The sequence below is a fragment of the Trypanosoma conorhini genome (genome assembly GCF_003719485.1).
Source record: "Trypanosoma conorhini strain 025E chromosome Unknown Tco_14.4_contig_00072, whole genome shotgun sequence".
NCBI classification, from domain to species: domain Eukaryota; phylum Euglenozoa; class Kinetoplastea; order Trypanosomatida; family Trypanosomatidae; genus Trypanosoma; species Trypanosoma conorhini.
The window spans coordinates 4,693-26,602 of record NW_021704160.1 but is presented as its reverse complement, the minus strand read 5'-3'; the positions used below and the strand labels follow the sequence as shown (position 1 = coordinate 26,602).

The window sequence follows — 21,910 nt, the reverse complement described above, 5'->3', positions numbered from 1 at the left end:
TTGCGGGTGGCGGCCGCAGAGCGGGCGCGTTTACGACCACGTGAAAACAGTGAATCCAGCACGCCTCACCTCGTGCATCGTGCAGAGGAATATTAATAGAGAAATGGAGAGGGAAGGAGAGAGAGGAATGAAAGGCATAAGCATATCCCAAATAGGTGTTTACCCACATCCGTGCGCATGCGCCCATGCATGTAGACGCATTAGGCAAGCACAAGAGGAAACAAAGAGGCAGCGACAAAATTGCAGGCGCATAGCTCTTTTGCATTGTTTTTTTTTTGACGTCCACATTGTAAACTCAGCGAAGTAACACAGTGCAAAGGGCAACACGCCGCAAGTCATAGCTCCAGTTGCATCCGCAAATACTCAGGCGAAAACGTCACACACCATCAGCCCGCCTCACCTCACACTTCTGCTAGCTTCCCTCCGGACACTTTCTGCTTCCTCCCTCTCGCTCGCCCCTTCCTCTTCGTTTTTTCGTTGTTTTCCTTTTTGTGTTTCCTCCCCCTCCTCCTCTCTATGTCTTCGCTTCTTTTTCTTCTTCTTCCTCTTGCTCTTCTCTTTTAGTTTGGCTCTGTCATCGCTATTGCCGCACCAACTGCGCCGTGGGCCTCCTGCTGCTACGCGCAATGCGTTCCGCCCTCTCCCCCTCACTCCACCTCCGCGGGGGGGCGGCGCCCTGCACCCGCAACGGCAGGAACTTTTTTTTGTTTTTGGATCCACACGTGTGTTGCGTTAAGCGAGTGGCACACGTCGCCGCAGTCGCCTCTTTTGCCCCCCGCACACCGGGGCCCGGTTTGCTTGTACGTTTCTTTCTTTAATTTTTTTCCTTTTTTTTTCGTTCTCTCTCTCTCCCTTTTTTTTTGTGTGTGCGCTTCTTGTTTTCTCCCCCCCCCCCCGCTTCCGCCGCCGCCGTCGGTGCCTACAAGACGGTTTCCAGCCGCTTCTTCCAGAACTGCGCCTCGAACAGGCGGGCGCTCTGCCCACAGACGCCGACGATCGCCATCCACTGCAGCGTCTTGCGGGCGGAGAAGAGCAGGCAGAGCATGTCGAGGGCAACGAAGGCGAGGACGCCGGAGGTCGGCGTGCCCCCTCGCCTCTTCCCGAACCACAGCAGCAGAAGCAGCGAGACGTGCGAGGGGACGACCGGCAGCGCGTAGAAGACAGACCACAGACACTGCACAACGCCGCCCAGCACCGTCTGCGAGGCGGCGTACGCGTCGTAGAGGAGGCAGAGCCAGAGCACGCCGAGGAGGTAAACCAGCACGGGGAAGTAGCGGAAGTGCCCCCGCTCTAGTCCCGTGAAGAGGACCCCGTCGTCGGCTAGCAGAAGCAGGAAGAGGGAGGTCGCGACGTGCAGCCCGGGCTCGCTGCCGTTGCACCAAATGTTGTGCGTCGTCAAGGCGGAAACGGCGATGACGGTGGTGTAGTTCACCAGCAGCCCCACCTGCTCAATCACCTCCGACGTGAGCGGCAGCGCGTCGGGCACGAGAGATTTGCCGCACACCCTAAACTTCAGCACAATGGCCATAAACAGGCTCGTGATTCCCGCCACGGAAAGCTGCCGCCGGCGGCCGGTGGTGTAAATCTCCCACATCAGCAGCGGGCTGCCCCCCGCGTACTTCCGCACGTCCACGCGTCCAGTGACAATCAACGAAAAGATCATAAAACAGACGGAGACGGCGTAGACAACCCACCCCTCGTTGGAGGACAGCTTGCGGTAGTGTGCCACGTCCAGCGTGAGTAGAGAGAAGTACACAAAGCCACAGATGCCGGCAAAGAGGTACACCGTCGGTACCGGAAGGACGTACATGGCGAGCCCAACCGAAAGCAAGACAGTGGTGAGGAGCCAATACACGGCACGGAGCGAAAAGTGCAGCGACGTCATTGGAATAAGCCGTCCCGCGACGAGAAGCATCATGCCCGCGACGGAACAGTACCTACTCACATCCTCGTCGACAAAGTCAAACTCAACCTCACCTCCGTGCTCTGTAATTCGTGTGGGTTGCGTGACGAGGAGAATAACACCCAACGCAAGCGCCCCGCGGGCCATGGTCCGTAGCGGGTACATGAATGTATGCAAACCCGCATGACGAGCGAAGAAGGGGTACGTGACAAGGCTAAAAAAGAGAAACGAGGTCCCCAAAATGACGTGCACGCTGTTCGAGTCGGCAAGGCGGGTCTGCGTGAAGAACTCGAACACGGCGCGCTGAAAGTTTCGCGCCGTGCTCGCCGTCATTGCCAGGGCGCTGACGACAAACAGCGCCGTGAGCGGCCTGGCGTAGGTGTTCCTCAGGTGCCGCCCCCGCTTGAGCTCGAACACCACAACGACAAAACCTGCGAAGAGCGCCGACCACCAGGCGAGCCCAATCTCAATCGCGTGGAAGTACCGCTTGTCCGACTCCGCGGACTCCGCGAGGTAGTACGAGCCCGTCACCTCCACCACAAAGGTCAGCAGCTTTGCGATGTAGGACGCCGCGATGAGGGCGGCCTCGTGGAGGCCGAGGGTCTCGTTCTTGTAGAGCCGCGAGGCCAAGAGGACGCCAACGGCGCTTGTAAGTGGCACCAGCACCGCCGGGTAGACGTTATCCTCCTTCTGCGAGTACAACACGTGCTCCACCCACGCCACCTGCAGCGAGTGGGCGAAGAGAGCCAAGATAAAGGGAATCTTGTTCGTGGAGAAGGACACTGTAAACGCGACGCAGCTCAGCACGTAGCACCACAGCACACTCATCGCCACTAGAGGCGTTGGGACGGTGGTAGACTCCCCAAGTACGTGCAGGTCCACCACAATGAAGGAAAACATGCGGTACATCCACCACAGAAGAAGTAAGCTGGAAAATACGGTAAAGGACAGCATTGGCCCGGTGTTCGCACGATCCAGCAGGAAAATGTTGACGGAGGACACACAGAGCACCATGAGAATCAAGAAAATCCCAGGTACACCTGCACTTACTGCTAAGAAGATACACGACAATGCGGCTGCTACAACTGACGCTACGCGTTGACCCATATATCGGGTGGAACGTGTATCTTTACCCTGCTTGTCAGCATCCAGTAGTATCTTTACTGCGTACGCCGCATACAATCCCAGGTACATGGCAAAGGTCAAACAGACAGCGTTAAACGGCGGCGGCATCCCGTTGAAGAGGAATCTGTAGCGGGAATGAAGCACGCGATAGATGGCCCAGTGCAAACCTACTGCTACGCTCAAAATGAGAAATGGGTTGCGGTACTTTTCGACGGTCTCGTGTACGCCAAGCGGGTCACACCCAATTCGATGGTGCAGCGTCTGTCTCTCCGGAAGCAGAAACCACAGGCTACGCTTCGGATCGAAGCAAAGGTAAGCAACTGGCCCGCAGATCATACCAAATGCATTGAGCGTGTTCGGCAGCCATGCATCAATGAAGTTGCTCTGGAAAAAAATGTAGAGCAGGGAAGGGAGGCTGACTAAGAGCAACGTAAAAGTTATCGCCTCAGCTCGTCCGTTTGCCTGTAGCGACTTCACTTCCTCTGTCGGTTCCTCTTCACAGGCGCCATCAGTTTCCCTCTCCCCCCGAACCAGGCGTCGACGCATGAGGAAGCTGCTCTCCAGCGGGCCGTAGAAGTACCGATGCAGCACGCACATGGCCACCATAAACCACGCAGGGGCGTGCCGGGAGCCGACCAAAGCCGTGATGGTGGATAGCAAGGAGGGCAACGTCAGAATCGGCGTCACCCCAAGTACGCAGCGCTCCATCAAACAAATCAGCTCTGGGAAGTATAGCTGCATCCAATGAAAGTGCAAAAACGCAGCCATGGCCGCCATGAGGAGCAATCCTAGCAAACTTAAAATCATGCATAATGGCCCCACACTAGAAATGGAAGCGTGTAAGTTGGACAAAAAAAGCGCCACCCCAAATAATCCGGTTGTGCCTATGATCGCCAGCACGCAACCACGTCGGTATCCTGCAAAATCCGCTGCATACGTCACAACACAGCCTGTCAGAAGCACCGTTAACGCGAACGGAGACATGAGCGGGATGGCGCCAAAGAGACCCACCGCTAGAAGCAAGATGACGCGCCCGACAAATCTGGGTGGCCCCGTCACAAATTCCAGGGAACCTTCGCTTGCCTCCCTTTCCTCCCCTACCGCCGCGCCGAGCACAAAGTCGGATTCCATTCTAGCCGCCTGCTTCCTTGTCTCACGCCGTGCTTGCTCCTGAACCCAGTGCTCTGCGGTGGCTTGGATGGCCTCATTGGCGTACTCCTCACGTCGGGTGTGCGCCTCCTGAACGAAAACAGGCGCCGCGGAGGAGGAAGTTTGTGCAGCAGCAGCATACTGGAGCCCATTTCCTGCAGGGTACTGCCTACCTGGTGTGGAGGAGTCGTTATCGCCGGGCGGCAGCGGAAACGTTGGGAACGCTGGTGGTCCCTCCGCCGGAGGGACCTCGCTAGGTCGCATCTGCGACAACAAAAATATCTACACAGACGCACCCTCTCTCTCTCCGCGCCACGCGATGGATGAGAGCCTCAACCTCCCCACACCACGCGTTCCCTCTTCACGCGCCCTCCTGCTTTGGTTGGTTTGTTTTTCTGTTGTTGTTTTTTTTCCTCTCTCACTGGGTTGCACCTTCTCTTCCACCACCGGCAGCAGCGGGGAGGGGGAAGAAGGAAAGGCGACTCGGACCGCGCTTCACGAAAGACTGGGCAAAGAGGAAGAACGGGAGGAGAGGCGAGATGGAAGCTGCACGAGGGAAGCAAAGGGGCGCAAAGCAAAGCAAAAAGAAAACGGGACGAGGGAAAACGGAGCACAGCAGGAGCAAATAAGGAGAGACCAGCAAAGAGGGAATACGGCCAAACGCTTCTCTTCTCATCTTCTTCTTCATTTGTGTGTGCGTGGGTGTTTGGTTGTATTGTTTTTTCCTTGTTTTGTTTATTTTTTCTTTTCGTTTTTTTTTCTTTTTCTTTTTTGCTTCCTCCTCCTTTTTTGTTTCTCCCGCACTATTGTGCTGCTTACTCGGTTCCCTGTGGAAGTTTGAAGTCCTCCTCACGGCCTGCGCCTCTGCGTGGCATGCGGGGCGGGAATTGATCCCCACCCTCAGCCTGCCCCCCCTTCTTCACGCGGGGTTTGATGCTGGCGCCGAAGCTCCCGCATGCGCTGCAGTTTTTGAATGGCGTTGACGTCCTCGATGGCGAAGGAAACCATCAGGCGCCGGTTGTCCCCGAAGAGGGTGGGGTTGTTGTTGATTGTGCGCAGCGCGTGCAGGGCTATGGGGTGGTTGACAAACTCAATGAAGGCGTACCCCTTCGAGGTGCCCGCGGAGTCCTTCACCAACTTGACGTTTTTGATCGGGCCGTACTTCCCCCACTTGTCCTTCTCAACGCAGTTCTTGTTCGCCTTGAGGAAGGAGCGCACTTGGGCGGCAAACAGGGCCCGCAGCTCCTTCTCGGACATCGTCCGTGGCAGGTTGCGCACATTCAGGCGGGTCGTGCTGACAAACATGTTGCTGTTGCGCAGCTGGTTCTTGCGGGCCTCGTAGTCCTGCTCAATCATGGCAAGGTACTGCGGATGCAGGCCCCGCGCGGCGGGGGTGTCGGGGAGAATAAGCCCCTCCCGCAGCAGGTACAGGTGACGTGGGTCATCGGCGGCCACCTTTGTTCGTTTTTGCTTTTTCTGCAGCGCCGCGGAGGCCTCATGCGAGTCGCTTCTCGACAGCACGCGGTGCACCGTGAAGCGTGTCTCGCGAATCGTTAAAAACGGATCCCGCGACATGAACGCGTCGGTGCGAAGTTTAAACCGCATCCGTTTCGCCTGGCAGTGCGAGAGATCCGTCGTCTTCTCCTTCCAGTCCGCGCGGTCGGCGGCGGCAAGCTCACGGGCGTTCTGCTGCGCGTGCCCAAAGATCTTGTCGGCCAGCTCGACGGAGCCGCAGTGGACAAACCCCGTCCCCGCCAGGGTCCTCGTCGCCCGGTTGCGCACAAGCAGCACACGGCGCACCTGCCCAAAGCGGGAGGCAAAGAACTTCATCATCTCCTCCTCCGAGGTGTCTAACGGCAGCCGCTTGAGGAACAGCTGCGTCTCAAGCGGGTCTCGCTGGTTCATGCGCTCCTGCTTCTCCTCGTCTACGTCACTCTGCACCTCACCCTCCTCGTCGGCGGCCTCGGCATCGTCACGCGGGCGCTTGCGCTTATTTTTCCCGAAGGGCTCCTTTGCCTTTCCTCCGGCTTTGGGGTCGTCGGCGTACGACTTCGCTATGGCGGCCTTCCAGCTTGGCCGCTTCTTCTCCTGCCTGCGCCGCAGCTGCTTTCGAATCCGCTGTTGCGCCTTCTTCTTTCGAAGGGCGGAGGGTGTCGGTTTCCGCCGCAGCACACCCTTCGCCATTGCCGCGCACGAACTGAGCAAAGGAGGGACCACCAAGACGGCAGAATGAAGGAAGAAGAAAAAAGAAAGGAAGGGAAAAGCTGCGCAGGAAAAGGAGCGCCCCTGCATATGACAGGAGACACACGAAGGCGGGGTCAGCAGAGTGCCGGCGCCGAAACAGGGCAGAGGCATTCGCGCATTCTCCTCTTGTCACATTGAAAACGGCCGCCCCTCGTCACACACACCCACATACAAAGGAAGCAAGCCGCAGGTCTTACAGACACAGTTGCAATACATGCGTAGGGTGCTTCCGTTTGTAATCTGAGTGGGTGTATTTATCCTCCTCCGGGGGAGGAGAGGGGAGGGTGCAAATAAAGAGAGAAAGAACAAGAAAGAAAAAAAAAATGACGCCAAAGTAACGAACTTGAGAGGGGGCGTCACATCTCCGCCAGTCGAGACAACTTCTGAATGCGATTCAGCAACAGGTCACCATTCTTGACGATGCGGTGGTAGTCGAAGTTCGTCGTGTCCCCCCGGTAGGTGGCGATGCTATCGGAGACGCGGTCCATCTTGCACGCGATGCGCTCGTTTGAGATGAGGGTCCCCAGCATGCTATCCATCACCGGCGGGGGAATACCAAAGGCGGCGCTCATGGAGTTCAACGTCACACTGCTATAGGATTCGAGAAACTGCGTGAAGACCAGCACACGCACCTCGCGGAAGAAGTAGTTCACGTGCTGGGAGAGGTAGACCAGGCCGCGCAGCTGGTGGCAGACGGTGTCGAGCGCGGGGAAGACGTCCTTGTAGCGACAGTTGTAGATGACCGTGACGAGGTGAAACACGTCCTTGATGTCGGCGCTCCGCACCTCTGGACTGTCTACAATCTGCTGCTTCAACTCGGAGCGGCTCAGCACCGTCAGACTCGCGACCACCGTGATGAGGATGAACTCGTTGAAGTTCATCAGCTCGCTGGCGGCAAAGGTGGAGACGGAGTCCAGCAGCAGCTCAGAGCCGCGCTTAAAGTCGCGGATAAAGACGTAGTAGATACCTTCATACACCTTGAGGCGGTTGCGTCGCTCCCAGTCGCCATCTTTCATCAGCCGGTGTGCATCGCGAATTCCGTTGGCGGCAATTTCGTTCTCGGAGAAAGCGATTCCTAACAGAATGCGCTGAAAGCACAGATCCAACTTTGGGCCCGCCGCCAGCGTCTTTCCAGAGCACTCAATGTTAAACTTTAGGCACTCCTGCAGGTCGCCAATGCGGGCGAAGTGATCGCACTTGGCGAGAAGCCCCTCACGCACCTCCACGTCACCGAGGTTCTCCTGCGCGTCCTTGATGCGTGCGTCCAGCTCCGCCAGCTTCTTCGCATTGGCGGCATCCATTTCCTGCATTCGAGTCTCATCCAATGCCCAGGCAAAGGATTCGTAGATGAAGCGGAGGTAGGGTGCCATGTTGTGGTCATACGCCTCCCGCAGTATGGCTGCCTTTGCCTCCTCACGCTTCGATTCCTCCACGTACTGCGACGTGTAGGTGTGGCGCAGGTGCAGCAACGAAATAAGCGGACTCATAGGCACAGGTTCCTCGAGCTGCAGCTCCTCCCCCTCCTCATTGTCCCTGTCTGCCGCCACCTTCTTTGGCGGGGGCATTGAGGCCGTTGTTGCGGTTGCGCTGCCCTTTTTTTTTTTCGTTTTCTCTAGCTGCTGCTGCTGCTGTCGGCTCCTTTGCTGCCGTTTGTTCAGGAGCAAAAAGGGACTCGTGGTGTCGGCGGTTGCCGGAAGCGAGTTAGGCTGCAAGGTATTAATTGCGATCTGCCACGCGCAGTGGAAAGGGAAAGAGAAAAATAAAAATAAAAAAGAAACGGGAGGCGATGGGGTGCGTGGCAAGCGAGAAAAGTGGCAGGGTTTGGGGAGGAAAGGCGGGGGAGGCACGCATGTGCGCAGTACGTGAATCAGACACGATACGGCAGTGGGCGGCAGTGGAAGGGTGCGGGAAAAAAAAAGGGGGGGGGAGGGGGAAAAAAATAATGATAAACAATAAACAACGAACAAATCGAAAACGAGATAAACCACATAGCACGAGAGATGTACTTGGAAGGGGGAGGGGAGAGTACACAGCACCACGGTACGGCACAGCGAGTAGCGGAAGGGGTTCCTCCCCCTTTTTGTGTCCTTTTTCTTTTTCGCCTTCCTTTGCTTTGAATGTGTGCGCGTGTGGCATGTGTGTGTGTGTGTGTGTGTGTTTGGGCTCAAGGGAGACAACGAGCAAAGGCGTTGGGGAGCGGGACGCTTGAGCGTGTCGCGTTCCCCGACGGCATCGCACCCGCGCCGCGAAGCCGCAACCGTCAGTAGTACGTGCAGCTCCTCAGGATGGCGTCCGTCTGCGCGTCCAGCAGGGCCCACGCGTCGGCGAGCTCCTGCACCTCCTCCTGGCCGGCGTAGAGCTCCTCGTCCTCGTCCTCGCCGTGGCGGTCGCACACGGCGCCGCCGCAACGCCGCTCCGAGCCGCCGCAGGCGTACTCCGGCAACCCGGGCGCCGACACGCTCCGCGCGTACCGTTCCACGCCGCTCCGGGAAGGCCTCGGGGCACTCGCCAGCGTGACCGCCGAAAGGGGCTCGCGGACGCCACGCATGAACGCCGCGTCGCGCAGCGCCGCCTGCGACCGCAGCAGCCCCAACTCCGTGCATATCCTTGCCTCGGCGTTGGCCACCAGGGCGTCGTGGTCCACGACCCGCGACTGCGCGGAGTTGCCGCCGATCGACGACGCATCGAAGCTGCTCTCCAGGTTTGGGTGAAAGCTACACTCGGCCGCCGCCGCCTTCTCCAAAGCCAGCCGCGCGCCCTGCACACGCTGATTGCGCTGCTCCACCCAGTTCTCTGAGCGGGCCAACACGCGCTCGAAGCACGTGTCAGAGGACTTTGGTGAACAGGAGGAAGGAGCCTCCGACGACTGAGATGGTCGTCTCGGCAAAGGTCGTTCATGTATAGGTTGCCACAACTTTCGAGCAATTATCCTTCTCGTGCGTGCGCTGATTTGTGGGTGAAACGTCCCCGCCGGGACGCCGACTGCGTCCTCGGCATGTCGATACCGCCGCTTCGCCTGGTCCAGCAGGTCGGCCACCACCTCGTCAGGCCCGCGCGGGTGCTGCGGCTTCCCCTCCCGTCTCTCACGCTCCTCACGGAAATGCCGCGCCAGCACGTATTCCTGGTGCCGGAGCCGCATTTTTTTCAGCAGCTCCTGTCGCTCTTCCCCGTCGAGTTCCTTGAAGCCGACGCGGACGCCATGCTTCCGCACGGTTGGTAGCGCATTTGGCTCAAAGAGGGGCTGGCCCGTCTTCGCCTCGTACATCTGCTCCCGCGCCTTCCTGGCGCAGTCGGCGCGCAGCTGCTCAAGCCTCTGCTCGCGACGCGCCTTGTCTGCCTCCACGCGCTGCAGGTACGCCCTCAGCAGGCTGCGCTCGCCCCGCCCACTCCTCTCACTCCGCCTTGACGTGTCACCCGCGCCAGCGTGTTGCAGCCAGCCGCGTTTCTCGTCGGCGGACGCGCGTGTCACCGGGTGAAAAGAAGGCGTCTCCAACGCATCCGACTCGGGAGGCTGAGTGGCACCCGGCGAGGCGCGAGCCCCGGTACGAGCGGCAGCGGCACTGTTTGGACTTTTGGGCTCCCACAACTTGCGCCGCCGCTTGCCCTTCTTTTTGAGCTCCGCGATCAATTTTTGGCTGCGCTCCTCCATTTTCCACGGCGTGAACCACTCGTCCTCCCCGCGGTTAATGCGGTCCTGCGCCGCCTTCTTCCCCAGCCGTATCGCCGCCGTCTTTTTCCACTCCAGGCACTTTTCCATGAAAGTCGCCAGGCCCTTGGGGGTAATCCCCTTCGCGGAGTCCGAGATTGCTGGTTTGAAGGTGCACTCCCGCATCTCCGCCTCCTCCAGCCGCCGCCGCTGCTCCTCCCGCCACCGCAGGCTGCTCTGCCGGTGCCGCAGCCCCGCCTCGTACAGCAGGTTGCCGCGCGCGGGAGACGTGCCTGGCTCTCCGGCGAGCTCCAGCAGGCGCAGGAGGCCGGCCACCGGCCTCACCGGGGCCTCCGCCACGGCCGCGTCGTACAAGAGCGTCAGCGCCGGCGGAAGCTTCAGCTCCTCCACGGCGGCGTCGTGAAACACGGTGACCTCCTCGGATATTTTCACATGCTTGCCGGCAGCCCCCTGTGGCCTCCCCGGGGAAGGGGAGGCGGCGCCGCCCAGCTGCTCCAGCAACTCCGCCGTGCTGCGCGTGCCGTCGAGGAGGAGGCGGTAGACGTCGCGGAGCATCGTCTGGTCGTCCACCCGTAGCACCTGCGGGGAGTCGTCGTCCTGCGTGCGTGCCATTGTCCTCGCGTCTCCACTGGCAGTAGTAGCAGCAGCCTCGCGAGACGAAAACGCATGGAGAGTCGTAAGGGTAAGAAGTCAGCGCCAGCAAAAACAAAATAAAAAAAATGAAACCCAAAGGCAGCACACACACACTCACACACGCAGAGACAAAGAAGGGAAAAGGAGCAGTTGTTAGTTGAAAAGGAGAATCAGCCTTGACCGTGTGCATTGTCACCTCGAGAAATGCTCCATTTCGCTTCGAAAGAGCGACTTCCGCTTCGGCGCAGTTGCGGCAGGCGCAGGAGACGACGACGTGGCCGCCAAGCCGTGCTCCACCACATCTCCCACGACGTGGCAGGGGGCGGGGGGAAGCGCCACGGTAGCAGCAGCGCCCTCCGGCGAGACGACGTCGACCACATCGCTGAATTTGACGCGGCGCCGCGAGGAACCCGCGGCGTCCGCAGCGTTGGCATTGCCCCGCGCGGTTCCGCTCACCACAGCCGCAGCGGCACGGCCGATGTCCCCCGGCGTGCCGAAAGCGGGGGCGGCAGACGTCGTCACGGCGGGTTTCGGGTGCGGCGACGGCGACGGCGGCGGTGGCTGCTGCTGCTGGTCCTCCCCCCGCCGCTGTGGCGCCGCTGCGGCGGTGGAGAGGTGCAGTTCTCGCGTGCGCCCCTGCCGCAGCTCCGCACGCACGCGCTTCTCCTTCTTTGCGATAATTCTCTCCGTCATGACACGTTCGACAAGCTCGTCGTCCTCAATGCGGTCCCCCAGCTCCCGCTCAATCTCCAGCAGCTCCTCCTCGGTCAGCTGGTCGAGCTCATCGACCACCGCCAAATCCGCGTCACGCAGCGCGAGCTGCAGCGGCGCCTCGCTGGCCTCCGCCGCGCCGCCGTCCGCGCGTTGCGGGTCCGGGGCCTCCTGCTCCAACGCCGCCGCCTCCAACATCGCCTGTTCCGCGTTGGGGACCTCCGCGAGGAACAGGGCCTGCCGCTGCTGCAGCGCAGCCGCCTCCTCCGCAAGGACGCGTTCCTCGCGGCGAAGAAACTCAATGCGGCGACCCGCGATCTCGCGTGCCTGCTTTGCGCTGCGCTCCGCGAACCAGCCGTCGCCGAGAAGGACCATAATGTTGTTTGTGTACTCCATTGTCGCCTCAAAGTACGCCATTCCGCCGGCGACGGGCGCCAAAACAGGCACGCGGCACCGCTCCGTAAGCCTCTCCAGGACCTCCTGCAACTTTGTGTACTCGCGCAGCTTCCGACTCGTTTCCTCCCGCTGCCGCTCATTTCTCGTCGTGAGGCAGTGGAGGAGCTCCGCCCCGGTTAGCGCCGCCCCCTCCTCCAGCTCCTCCGCGTCGAGCATCAGCAGTTGAATGTTGGGCTGCCAACAGAACTGGGCGGGAGCGGAAGCAAACCAATCCGCGGCGCACGAGGGAGGAGAGACAGGGGGGAGAGAGAGAGAGCGCGCGCATCAAAGGACGCCACCACAGCTACACCGAATATACCGGGGCAGACGCACACACACGCGTAATATAATAAACGGACAAAAGTGTCGTCTCACCCACCGGCAGCCGCTTGAGGCAAATGGACATCGTAGAAGAAGAATAATAAAAATAAAAAAAGGTATCAAAGCATTTTTCTTCTCATGTTTTCCTTTTTTTCTTTTTTCTTCTTCTGTTTGCTCGTGCGTGTGTGCGTGCGTCAGCTCTTCCCGCAGCTCCGCTGCGATCCCGCCGTTGAGGCGGCCACGAGCGTTTCCATCTGCAGCTTCTCCGCTACACGGTTGTAATCCTCCTGAAGATCGTCGTCGTACGGTGTGATGCGCACCGCCTGTTCGAGCAGCTGCAGGGCATTGCGGTAGTCCTTGAGCCCGCAGTGCGCCGCCGCACCCCGCACACAGGCCTTCAGCAGCGCGTACACATGCCCGCTCCGCTCGCCCACTTTTCGCGCCGCGGCATTCCGCTGCCGCACCATCTCGTCCGCAGCCTCGTCCCCCGCCGCAGCCACGTCGTCGTCGTCGTCGCTGTCCACCAGGTTCGTGGAGAGTGCCCCAGGGCAACTCAGCGCGTCCGCAACCTCGTGGCAGAAGCTCAGCACCCGTGCGGTCTCCTCCAGCACCTCCTTAAACAGTCCCTGCTGCAGCAGGGCGGCACTCAAGTTGTTGCGCGCCCCCACGTCGTACGGGTTCGCCTGCAGCACGTCGCGGTACACCGCCGCAGCCTCAGCGTATTTGCCTCGGTAGTACAAGGTAGATGCCTCTCGCAACTTGTCCTCCAACGGATCCTTCGTCTCTAGTAAACCCCGCTCCTTCATGTACTTTTCCACGAGTTGGTAGTCCGCCAGCACGTCGCTGTCCTCCTCCGGATTACAGTACGCGGAGGCGATGCGGAAATCCTCAACGCCCTTCTCGCAGCAGCGCCCCCAGCAGTACGCCGCCCCTCGCCGGGCGTGAAGCTTCATCATGAGATACCGGTAACGTTCCTGCGTCAGCTCGCTTGCCGGAGTATTTGACAGCATCGTCAAGGCCAGCGTACAGTCCTCAATGGCGCGCTTGTACTCAAATAAGTGTATAAAGCAGGCGGCACGGTTTGACACACACGTCAAAAATGCGCCATCGCGCTTGATGGACTCCGTGTAGGCGTCCGCCGCCGCCTGCCATTCCTGGTGCTGGTAGTGCTTGTCAGCGCGCTCCTTCCAGAACATTGGGCTGTCTTCTATGCGGGTTGGCCTGTACCGACTTCGACGGTAGTACTCCTCCTCCCCGCGTGAGCGCGTCGGCATTGCCGCGAGCTTTGGCGTGAATTCTACGGGGACAACAACGGTGTCGTGGTGCCGCACACACGGCGCGGCGGCCTCCTCCACCTTCGCCGCCTGCGGCACGGCGACATCCGCCGGGGAGGTCGGGGCCTGCCGCTGCCGCGCCTCCTCCCACGCGTAGAGGTCGGCCTCGGCCGTCTCCCGCTCCTCCGCCACGCGGCCCTCGATAAGCCGCCGCTGCGCCTTTTCCACCTCCCACTGCTCCTCCGTCATGCGCCGCCGCTCCTCCGCCCGCTTCCCCGCCCGCTCCTGCAGGCGGCGGTTGTAGTCCTCCTCCGCCCGCTTCGTCGCGGTGGCGCGGCGCTCGCGAACGGCGGCCGCGTCGCACTCGTCCGCGCGAATGCAAAGCTCCGGCCACGCGCCGGCCGCCTGCTTGCGGAGGCGCAGGCGCAGACACGTGCGGTCCTCCGGGTCCATGTGGTACGTCGACCGCGCCGCGTCGATGGGGTGCAGGAGGTCGAGCTGGAGGAGGTACGTGGGCGCCGCGTTGACCTTCACCCAGACATCCGAGAGGAACACGTCGATCGCCTCCTGCTTGAACCCTTTGATCGTCACGCGCAGCAGCACCTCCTCCTCCGTCTGCTCCCACTCATACACCGGCCGCACAGGCATCGCTGGACGCAGATGGAACCGGCAGGCTCCCCCCGCACACGCACACTCGCAGCAGCGCAGCAAACAAAAGCGAGAGATGGACAAATGCACAGGGAAGTTGTACGGCAATAACGCGCAGACGACAATGCACCAGAAAGCAGGGCCGTAAATGAAAACCAGGACATCAAAAAAAAAACTGAGGGGAGCGTGAAGAATGGAGGGGAGGAACCGAAGTGAAGAAAGAGGCAAAACCCACATGCATGTGTGTGATGCTCGCTGGAAATACGCCGTGGGGCAGAGCGAGCCATGCACACGCAGAGGCGTGTGCGCCGCCACCGGGGAGAAAAAAAAAAGGGGGGGGGAAGAGGGAAGGCGGGTGAATTGTAACAGCAAAGACACACACTAAAACTAAGGCGCCTGCATTTCTATAGCCTCATTTCAAATAAAACTGGAAGAAGACGCCTTACAGCAACACTAACAATAAAACGGAGAGGGGAATCATCCATGACTGAAGCACAACTTGCACATACTATTTACTTCGCTCCTCTACCCCCCCCCCGCCCAGTTACGCTCATCATCTTGTGAAGCACGACATGCCACGCCCACGCAAGCTCTTTTACCCACCTTTTCTTTGTCTGTGCATTCGTTCTTCTTGTATTTTATGGTTCCGCTCCTCCCGTGCCCCACTCTGCTTCCTTGATTCCTCCCTACCTCCAGCCGCGTCCGGCGCGGGGTGGCCTGAGGGCGGCATCACAGCCGATACAAAGGGGGGCCGCCCGCACCTGCACGCGCACATGCGCCGCAAGAAGAAAAGGGGGGGGAGTGCGCGTTAAACCCAAACACGGCAGTTCCCCTCCCGCACACGCACACAAAAAGAACAAATTCCCCTGCGACCGGGCACACCCACACGCGCAGACACACACCACTGGCACCTAAGGACGGCAGAGGGAAGAAGGGAGAAGCACGGCAAAAGAAAAAGGCAAAGGAAAAAAAAACGCAAGTGCCGCATTGCAGGGAAGAGATCAACACATCATCCACGCAAATGCTACCCTCCCTGGTGAAAATGGCGGGTGGCAGAAAGATACACACACATATATATATATATATATATAATAATAATATTAGAGAGAGGGCGAGGAGGAGCCGTCCGGTAAACCTTCGCACCTTCCTCGCTGTAGTCTACTTTTCTTCTTTAATGCGCCTCACGGTGTCGGTCGTGACCGACAGTAGACGCTCCAGCCCCGGCGTCGCCATCTGAGTGAGGGAGCTAATCCCGTCATGGAGATTCTCACAGAGCAGATACGGAACATTCCTGATTGAGTTCAGCCAGCCTGACGCCGTTGCCGCCCGCGCCGTGTACCACTCCTCAGGAAGTACTACATAGAAGGGTGGTAGTTTGTCCGCAAGGACACCGTTCTCGTCAGAATACTTCGAGAACAAAATGGAGGAGGGGGTTTCTGGGGCACGACTCTCTCGCTCGCAGCGCCCCCGCGGGGGCGGAGAGGCGGTACTCACGCACTTTTGATATTCGCAGCAGATCTCGTAGCAGTCCTGGCACAGGCGCAGCCACGCCGAGGCCACGTGCTGCTCTGCCCTCCTGTCAGGGAGCATTCCGGCGTACGAGGAGCAGCGCTGGCAGAAAATGAGGCCGCACCGACGGCAGTGGTGCCGCATAACGAACAGGTTAAAGGGGCGTTGGCACTTTTGGCACACCTGGGCCGACTCGTTGCGTTGCCACGTCTGCATGACGTACGGATTTCGCACGTACTCACCAATCGCCCGACGATGCAGCGTCTGCAGCAACTGCATCACCTCCACCGCCTTCTGCAACAACTCCGCCTGTCGCTCCAGCAGCGACTGCAGGCGACGCTCGCGCTCCCGACGCAGCTCCTCCGTTGCACCCAACGCGGCGTCGATGATGTCCCCCTCGACATCCTTTGCCACACGATTCGCAAGCAACATCATGCGCACTCTATCGCGAATGTAGCCTGCCTGTTCCATCTCATAGGAAGGCTTGGCGCACGAGGAGAGAGCACGCGAAACCACAGAGTTCGGCGCAGCAGACACAGCATCCCTGCTGTCCGTGCTGGGTGTACAAAACCTGGGTAGAGGTGCTTGGCCCATGCCGTGGTGATTCATCGTCATGGCACACGCCTCACGTCGTGCGCTTAACGGCCAGGCGTCGTCGTCGTAAGTCAACTCCAGCAGAGTTCCCCCAAAGAACATGCTTCGACCGTCACTTTTATCAGGGTCCATTGCACTGTGATCACCGTCGGTGCGCTGTTCATCGTCCCTGTCAGGGCCTTCTGCATTCTGCCCGGCGACCAGTTCTTCCGCGTGCGCCGGGTCCGCCTCATCCTCACGCAGCAGCTCAAATCCTTCCTCGCGCAGTGCAGCAAATTCCTCTGCAAGTTGCCGACGCTCCTCCTCCGACAGCTGCTGCACGGCCCTGTCCACCTCCTCCTCCGTCAAACCGGGGAGAGGCCTCTGACCCAACCAGTACGCGTGTCCCCCCGCACTCGCCCCAGCAGAGGCACCTGCGCCCCCGTCCTTTGCCCCGCTGCCGCAGCGAAGACGTTCGTGCAGCTTCTTCAGCGCCTCGCGCGCCCCCGCCTCCGGCCTGCCCCTTGTCGCCTCCTCGGACAGGGCCTTAAGTTGCCGCTCTACCCACGCAAGTGACCCCTCGTGCTGATCATCTCGCATAGCCTGCAAAAAGGCCGTGGCGGACGCGATGAGCTCCTCCATCTGGCCCGCGCCGCTGACGCGCATGCCGTCCCGCAGCCACGCGCCTCTCCGCCGCTGTGCGTACAGCCCCCCCCCCCCTTCGCAGGCGTCGGTCGCCGCGTCCTCGCAGCAGTTGCAGTCACAGGTGACTCAAAGGTGCACCGCGCCTATTGCACCTTTGCCCCTTTTTGTTTTTGCTTCGGCTTCTTTTTGCGGTGCCGTCGGCCTTCAGCGCCCGATCAAACGATGCGGCGGAAGTAACGGGAGGAAGAAGCGAAGAAGTCAAAAAAGAAAAGAAAAAAAAGAAGAGAGGAAAGAGAAGGGGAAAACAAAATAAAATCGTTCATGCACCAAAGCTTTCATGCGTGCTTCTTGCTTCCTTTCATTCTCCTTTCCGGTGGAACAGAGGGGTCTAGAAACACCCAAGAGGCACAAACAACGACAAGGCACACAGGGAAAACAACCAAACAAAAAAAACACAAGCAACCTCGGCATAAGCAAGTGCCGTCCTCGCTTGTCCCTCCGGAGTTCCTATGGGGGAAAGACGGCTACCGCACGGTCGTCGTCAGCCTCAGGAGAGCAGCTGGATAACACGCATGCAGCAGTACATCGTAGGAAACACGACAAGGAGCCCATCAATGCGATCAAGCACACCGCCGTGACCCGGCATTAGGTACCCCGAATCTTTTACCCGCGCCGTTCGCTTCAGCAGGGACTGCAGGAGATCACCGACGACTCCCATCATGCCCAGCAGCACGCCGACAACAAAGTAGAGGAGAGCTGACCCCCAACTCTGAGCGAGGACGCAGCCACCGCAGGCAGAGCGTAGGATCAAAACGAATATCACAGCGCCTGAGATAACCCCCAGGACAGCCCCCTCAATCGACTTTTTAGGGCTAATGGTTTCCTGCAACGGGTGCGTCATGCCCTTCATCGCACGTCCCACCAACATTGCCACGATGTCAACAGCGAAGTTGCTCACAAGCGAGGCCAAGATCCACGGCCTCCCTGAATCGTCCATGTCGTACGCAAGTATGGGATATGTCACTCCGGCAATCCAAACAAACCCAAAATATTCCAGGCAGAAATTAAGTGACGTCTCTGATGGTTGTTTATCAGCCATCAGACGGAGTTCTTCTTTAAGAAACAGTGGGGAAATTGTGGATCCCGACTTGTTCAAAGACAGGAGAAATTGCTTGACGAGCTTGACTTGAGCCACTACGTTATTCATCCTTCGTCTACCAAGGAATGATCCCTTTTCTAGGCCGTTTTGGCCCCACAACGTGAAAAGGGTCCAGCCAAGGAAGTAAAAGGTCCCGAAGAGCAGGAAAACATCCACCCCCATACAGGCCGCAAATGCAATAAGAGATGAAACAAAAGTTTTGACGATGACTACGGCGGTATGCGGGGTCACTGGCGCGGCATACTCCTTTGGAAGAGCCTCATCTGCGACTTCATTTCTTCTATGCTCCGAGTCTTGCAAAAGTGCCACCTTGATATGTCGCATTATTCCTGACCACTCCAGCATTCCAAAAAAGAAGAAAAACCAAACAAGCAGGGCGCATGTGTATTTGCTGTACGCCGCAAGTACCACTGCTGTGGGCCCGACGAGGGCAATGGTGATGGTCCGTACTAAAAGATTCGTATCCCGCTTCATGGTGTAGATGTTTGTCGACACAATATTCACTTTGTCCGAGGTCATGATCACTATCCGGCAAGGCAATGTTTGTGCCCTTTCCCTCCCTTCTTACTTTTATATAATTTGCCCCCCGCCCTTTCAGCGGCTATGTGTACGTATGTATGTATGTACGTATGTATACGTGTACACACATAAATATATATATATATATATGTATTATTTACTTAGTTATCTACTGCTGTGTATCTATGCCACGCCCTCTCCTGCACTCAGTTTGCAACTGCGGTAGTTTTAAGGAAGGGAAGGAAAACGGAAGTGGAAGCGGCGCACCTCAAGAGATATGGCAATAGGCTAAAAAAGTTTACAAGGAGGGACAATATTAATAACGTCACCGTAGCACACGGCATGTCATTGATTAAGCGATATATATATATATATATATATTGCCTGTTTGCGCGGAGAGAAACAAGTAAGAGCGTTCACATTGTTGTTGTTGCTTTTTTTTCAGCTTCGTCCGTCAGCGCCGTCGGCGAGAAGGCAGTACGGACAGCTCCTCCCCACCTCATCCTCCCACGGGTGCCGCACCATTACCGCCATGCAGGCGGGACACAGCCACGCCAAATAGCTGGCGTTGGAGCCGTCGGCGACGAACATGGCGCTGGGCTCTTGCGGCAAATTGACAGGCCGCACCACGTACCGCTCCACCAGGCGCTCTCGCGCCGGCCGGCCCACAGCACTGCCGTCGTGCGACGTCGTCTCCGCGGCGGCTCCGTCCAGCATGTAGCCCACGTGAGAGAGGGCAAACTGTGGGGCACATAGACCTCCCGTGGAGTGCGCCAGCGCCTGCAGACGACTTCCCGCAACGCTAGACAGCGCGGCACGGCCAAACACATGTACGGTGGTATGCAGCCTTGTGAGGACCAATGCGGCAGCGGAAAAGGAACACTCCGAAGCAAACGACAACGCAGGGGCATCGTGCACATCACTAAACACCATCAAATAACCCCGCGTAGACGGGGCAGTGACAAACTCAAGGGCCGCCGCATCACTCGTCGCATCCCCCACAAGACGGGCACGGAGGAAGCCGCACGCGGTTAACAACGCCCCAGCAAGGCAACGCCACACATCCACGCCGCCATGGGCCGCCTCCTCACACTTCTCCGCCGCATCCTCACAACGAAGGATGGCCCGCTGCAAACAAAGAGCCGAGCGACCCCTAAAGCGCGCGGCAAGTCCAAGTCTCCGCTCGGTGTCATTATTCACTGCCTCCGAAACGCCTCTCCTTTCGTCCTTCAGCTCCTCCTCCGCATCATGTGGGGCGTCGCTGGCGCAGGAGGTGTACGCGTACCGCACCCCCTCAGCCGGGTTGGCGCGAAGGACGGCAACACAAGGGACAAAGTCCGCCGAGGACGCCTGCACAGAGCGAAACATTGCAGAGACGCCGTACGCAGCTTGGGAGAGAAGCTCGGGACTGCATGAAAGGCCACTAGAGTGCAAAATGCAGATGCAACACGACATCTCTCCCTCCATGAGAGGCGCGTGTGGCTCTCCGCCCCCCGCGTCGTCGCCCCCTTTTCTAACTTCCGCGGCCGGCACAACGACAGACAGGCACACAACCACAAATATATATAAAAAGGGGAGGGAGGCAAATAGCGGCAGCTGCACTGCGAACATGACGACGGCGAGCGAGAGAGGCCGCAGTGCTACTCAGGGCAGTGAGACAAAGGAGCCACACGATGCGGCGTCACAGCAACGATGCCTCACGCGACGACGGCCGGCGACTGGGTCTCGTCCAGCTGAGGCGGAGGCGGAGAGATGACGCGTCGCTCAGGCTTCGCTGGACAAACAGCGGAAGCTTAACGAAACAAAAAGACACACACACACACACACACACTCATGCGACCAAACGAGAAGCCCAAAAAGAAACAAAGAAAAAAAGGCGTACAAATAAAAATTTAACGAAGGTCATGAAGGCGCCCAACGAGTGCCTGCTTGGCGCGGAGAAGCATCTTCTCCTTCAGGTCGTCCAAGACACAAATTTTGTCGTAGTCCATGACCGCCGCCTCCATCTTCTCCACGCTCTCCTCCTCCATGGCCTCGATGACGGCCTTCACAAGCATGTGCTCGCGCGTGAGATGGTCAAACTGCGGGTCCAGCTCCTGATACTCCTCAAACCGCTCCCGCAACTCGGCCACGTCCTCCATAACGTTTTCCTTTGTAAATGTGGCGAGTTGCGTTAGAAGTGCCATGAAGAACAACTTTCGCGCCGCACTACGCAGCACCGCGTCGTTCAACGTATCACGCGCAAGTAGCTCATACAACTCACGCGCGCCTTTGTAGTCGCCCAGCCTCGCCTTTGCCTCTGCCACCTTTTGCCTCAACTCATCGGCTGACGCCCGTGACCCCTGCATCCGGTAGTACGTGGACGCCTTCTCGAGCCACTTTATCGGAGCCGCCCCCTCCGTGATCTCGCTCAAACTGACGCACGTCTTTGCAGCTTTGATGTGCATCTGACCCTTCTCATACTGTTCCAGCACCTGCGCATATAAATCCGCTGCCGTCTTTGTGTCGTTGGCCTTGACGTAGCACCTCGCGGCGTCTTCAAGGTCCGTTGTCACATCCACGTCATTCTTGCTTGCCCTTGACATGTCAGCGGCTCGCCCATACGCCTTGGCGGCCTTGGCGTAGTTGTTGCATGCTTTGTACTGCGTTGCCGCCTGCGTGAATTTGTCGCGTGCCTTTTCGTACTTGTCACCGCTGAAGTATTTGGCCAAAGAGAAGCCCTTGAGCGATTTCTCCGCCTCCGCCATGAGCTGTTCAGCCTTACTCTCCATCCTGAGGCTATGTTAAGCTAGGGACTGCCTCGCAAGCGTGCGGTGCCCTCTTCCTTGCCCCTTCCGTCCCACCACTGTGTAATACCCTTAAGCTTGGAGTTCTTCTCGTGTCGGTTGTGTTCCTCGTGGAAGGCCACGCAAAGAGAAAAACAAAGGGAGGAAAAAAAACAAAGAGGGCAAGCAAAGAGAAGGGGGTCATCAAGGCAGCATTGCAATGCAGGTAGCATCCTGCGCTCGGGCGGCCGCACTTTGCATTACCGCGCCCTCTCTCGCTCTCGCTCTCTCCAGCAGCAGAGCCACTTATTTGGTCAGTCTTGGAACATTCAAGTATAGCATACATAGATAATAATACTGCCGGTTGGCCGTCCTCGCACTCCACGCGCAACGCAGGCAGGTACACAGAGAGAAAAACGAATGATGCATAACCACAACCAGTGGGAAAAGTATGGGTGGCGAGTCGGAGGGGGAGAGGGGGGCAAAGCACACGCTAAACGGAAGGCGCACGAATACAAAACACACGCACGCACGCACGCACGCACACACGCACACACGCACACATGTAGCATTTGGACAAGACAACCGTGCACCCATGCAAATGCATGTATGCATCTGCACGGACAGGTT

At 58.7% G+C, this 21,910-nt stretch overlaps 10 protein-coding genes across 10 annotated transcripts, besides 16 other annotated features; all 10 read right to left on the bottom strand.

Moving 5' to 3' along the window:
* Nucleotides 1–458: 458 nt before the first annotated feature.
* Nucleotides 459–560: a sequence feature (GA-rich).
* A 245-nt stretch (nucleotides 561–805) lies between these two features.
* Nucleotides 806–862: a sequence feature (A-rich).
* Nucleotides 863–919: 57 nt separating this feature from the next.
* Tco025E_01984 (uncharacterized protein) lies at nucleotides 920–4,441 on the bottom strand (the record flags this gene model as incomplete). Its single annotated transcript, XM_029368920.1, has 1 exon — nucleotides 920–4,441. One exon carries the CDS (start codon nucleotides 4,439–4,441, stop codon nucleotides 920–922), a length of 3,522 nt encoding a protein of 1,173 aa, XP_029230950.1.
* Nucleotides 4,442–4,734: 293 nt separating this feature from the next.
* Nucleotides 4,735–4,761: a microsatellite.
* Nucleotides 4,762–4,887: 126 nt separating this feature from the next.
* Nucleotides 4,888–4,954: a sequence feature (A-rich).
* Nucleotides 4,955–5,077: 123 nt separating this feature from the next.
* Tco025E_01983 (putative RNA-binding protein) lies at nucleotides 5,078–6,361 on the bottom strand (the record flags this gene model as incomplete). Its single annotated transcript, XM_029368919.1, has 1 exon — nucleotides 5,078–6,361. The coding sequence occupies one exon, from the start codon at nucleotides 6,359–6,361 to the stop codon at nucleotides 5,078–5,080; it is 1,284 nt and encodes a 427-aa protein (XP_029230949.1).
* Nucleotides 6,362–6,777: 416 nt separating this feature from the next.
* Tco025E_01982 (proteasome regulatory non-ATP-ase subunit 7) lies at nucleotides 6,778–7,986 on the bottom strand (the record flags this gene model as incomplete). Its single annotated transcript, XM_029368918.1, has 1 exon — nucleotides 6,778–7,986. One exon carries the CDS (start codon nucleotides 7,984–7,986, stop codon nucleotides 6,778–6,780), a length of 1,209 nt encoding a protein of 402 aa, XP_029230948.1.
* Nucleotides 7,987–8,036: 50 nt separating this feature from the next.
* Nucleotides 8,037–8,068: a microsatellite.
* A 95-nt stretch (nucleotides 8,069–8,163) lies between these two features.
* Nucleotides 8,164–8,198: a microsatellite.
* A 341-nt stretch (nucleotides 8,199–8,539) lies between these two features.
* Nucleotides 8,540–8,582: a microsatellite.
* A 99-nt stretch (nucleotides 8,583–8,681) lies between these two features.
* On the bottom strand, nucleotides 8,682–10,700 carry Tco025E_01981 (uncharacterized protein; the record flags this gene model as incomplete). Its single annotated transcript, XM_029368917.1, has 1 exon — nucleotides 8,682–10,700. One exon carries the CDS (start codon nucleotides 10,698–10,700, stop codon nucleotides 8,682–8,684), a length of 2,019 nt encoding a protein of 672 aa, XP_029230947.1.
* A 124-nt stretch (nucleotides 10,701–10,824) lies between these two features.
* Nucleotides 10,825–10,852: a microsatellite.
* A 61-nt stretch (nucleotides 10,853–10,913) lies between these two features.
* Nucleotides 10,914–12,044, bottom strand: Tco025E_01980 (uncharacterized protein; the record flags this gene model as incomplete). The annotated part of the gene is made up of 1 exon (XM_029368916.1): nucleotides 10,914–12,044. The coding sequence occupies one exon, from the start codon at nucleotides 12,042–12,044 to the stop codon at nucleotides 10,914–10,916; it is 1,131 nt and encodes a 376-aa protein (XP_029230946.1).
* A 67-nt stretch (nucleotides 12,045–12,111) lies between these two features.
* Nucleotides 12,112–12,144: a microsatellite.
* A 238-nt stretch (nucleotides 12,145–12,382) lies between these two features.
* On the bottom strand, nucleotides 12,383–14,110 carry Tco025E_01979 (TPR Domain containing protein; the record flags this gene model as incomplete). The annotated part of the gene is made up of 1 exon (XM_029368915.1): nucleotides 12,383–14,110. One exon carries the CDS (start codon nucleotides 14,108–14,110, stop codon nucleotides 12,383–12,385), a length of 1,728 nt encoding a protein of 575 aa, XP_029230945.1.
* A 1,070-nt stretch (nucleotides 14,111–15,180) lies between these two features.
* Nucleotides 15,181–15,211: a microsatellite.
* Nucleotides 15,212–15,268: 57 nt separating this feature from the next.
* Nucleotides 15,269–16,858, bottom strand: Tco025E_01978 (putative zinc finger protein; the record flags this gene model as incomplete). The annotated part of the gene is made up of 1 exon (XM_029368914.1): nucleotides 15,269–16,858. The coding sequence occupies one exon, from the start codon at nucleotides 16,856–16,858 to the stop codon at nucleotides 15,269–15,271; it is 1,590 nt and encodes a 529-aa protein (XP_029230944.1).
* Nucleotides 16,859–17,081: 223 nt separating this feature from the next.
* Nucleotides 17,082–17,152: a microsatellite.
* A 118-nt stretch (nucleotides 17,153–17,270) lies between these two features.
* Nucleotides 17,271–17,299: a microsatellite.
* An 85-nt stretch (nucleotides 17,300–17,384) lies between these two features.
* Nucleotides 17,385–18,515, bottom strand: Tco025E_01977 (phosphatidate cytidylyltransferase-like protein; the record flags this gene model as incomplete). Its single annotated transcript, XM_029368913.1, has 1 exon — nucleotides 17,385–18,515. The coding sequence occupies one exon, from the start codon at nucleotides 18,513–18,515 to the stop codon at nucleotides 17,385–17,387; it is 1,131 nt and encodes a 376-aa protein (XP_029230943.1).
* Nucleotides 18,516–18,602: 87 nt separating this feature from the next.
* Nucleotides 18,603–18,703: a microsatellite.
* A 171-nt stretch (nucleotides 18,704–18,874) lies between these two features.
* Nucleotides 18,875–18,896: a microsatellite.
* A 60-nt stretch (nucleotides 18,897–18,956) lies between these two features.
* Nucleotides 18,957–19,982, bottom strand: Tco025E_01976 (uncharacterized protein; the record flags this gene model as incomplete). The annotated part of the gene is made up of 1 exon (XM_029368912.1): nucleotides 18,957–19,982. One exon carries the CDS (start codon nucleotides 19,980–19,982, stop codon nucleotides 18,957–18,959), a length of 1,026 nt encoding a protein of 341 aa, XP_029230942.1.
* Nucleotides 19,983–20,316: 334 nt separating this feature from the next.
* Nucleotides 20,317–20,349: a microsatellite.
* Nucleotides 20,350–20,407: 58 nt separating this feature from the next.
* On the bottom strand, nucleotides 20,408–21,286 carry Tco025E_01975 (putative SNAP protein; the record flags this gene model as incomplete). Its single annotated transcript, XM_029368911.1, has 1 exon — nucleotides 20,408–21,286. The coding sequence occupies one exon, from the start codon at nucleotides 21,284–21,286 to the stop codon at nucleotides 20,408–20,410; it is 879 nt and encodes a 292-aa protein (XP_029230941.1).
* Nucleotides 21,287–21,799: 513 nt separating this feature from the next.
* Nucleotides 21,800–21,844: a microsatellite.
* Nucleotides 21,845–21,910: the final 66 nt, after the last annotated feature.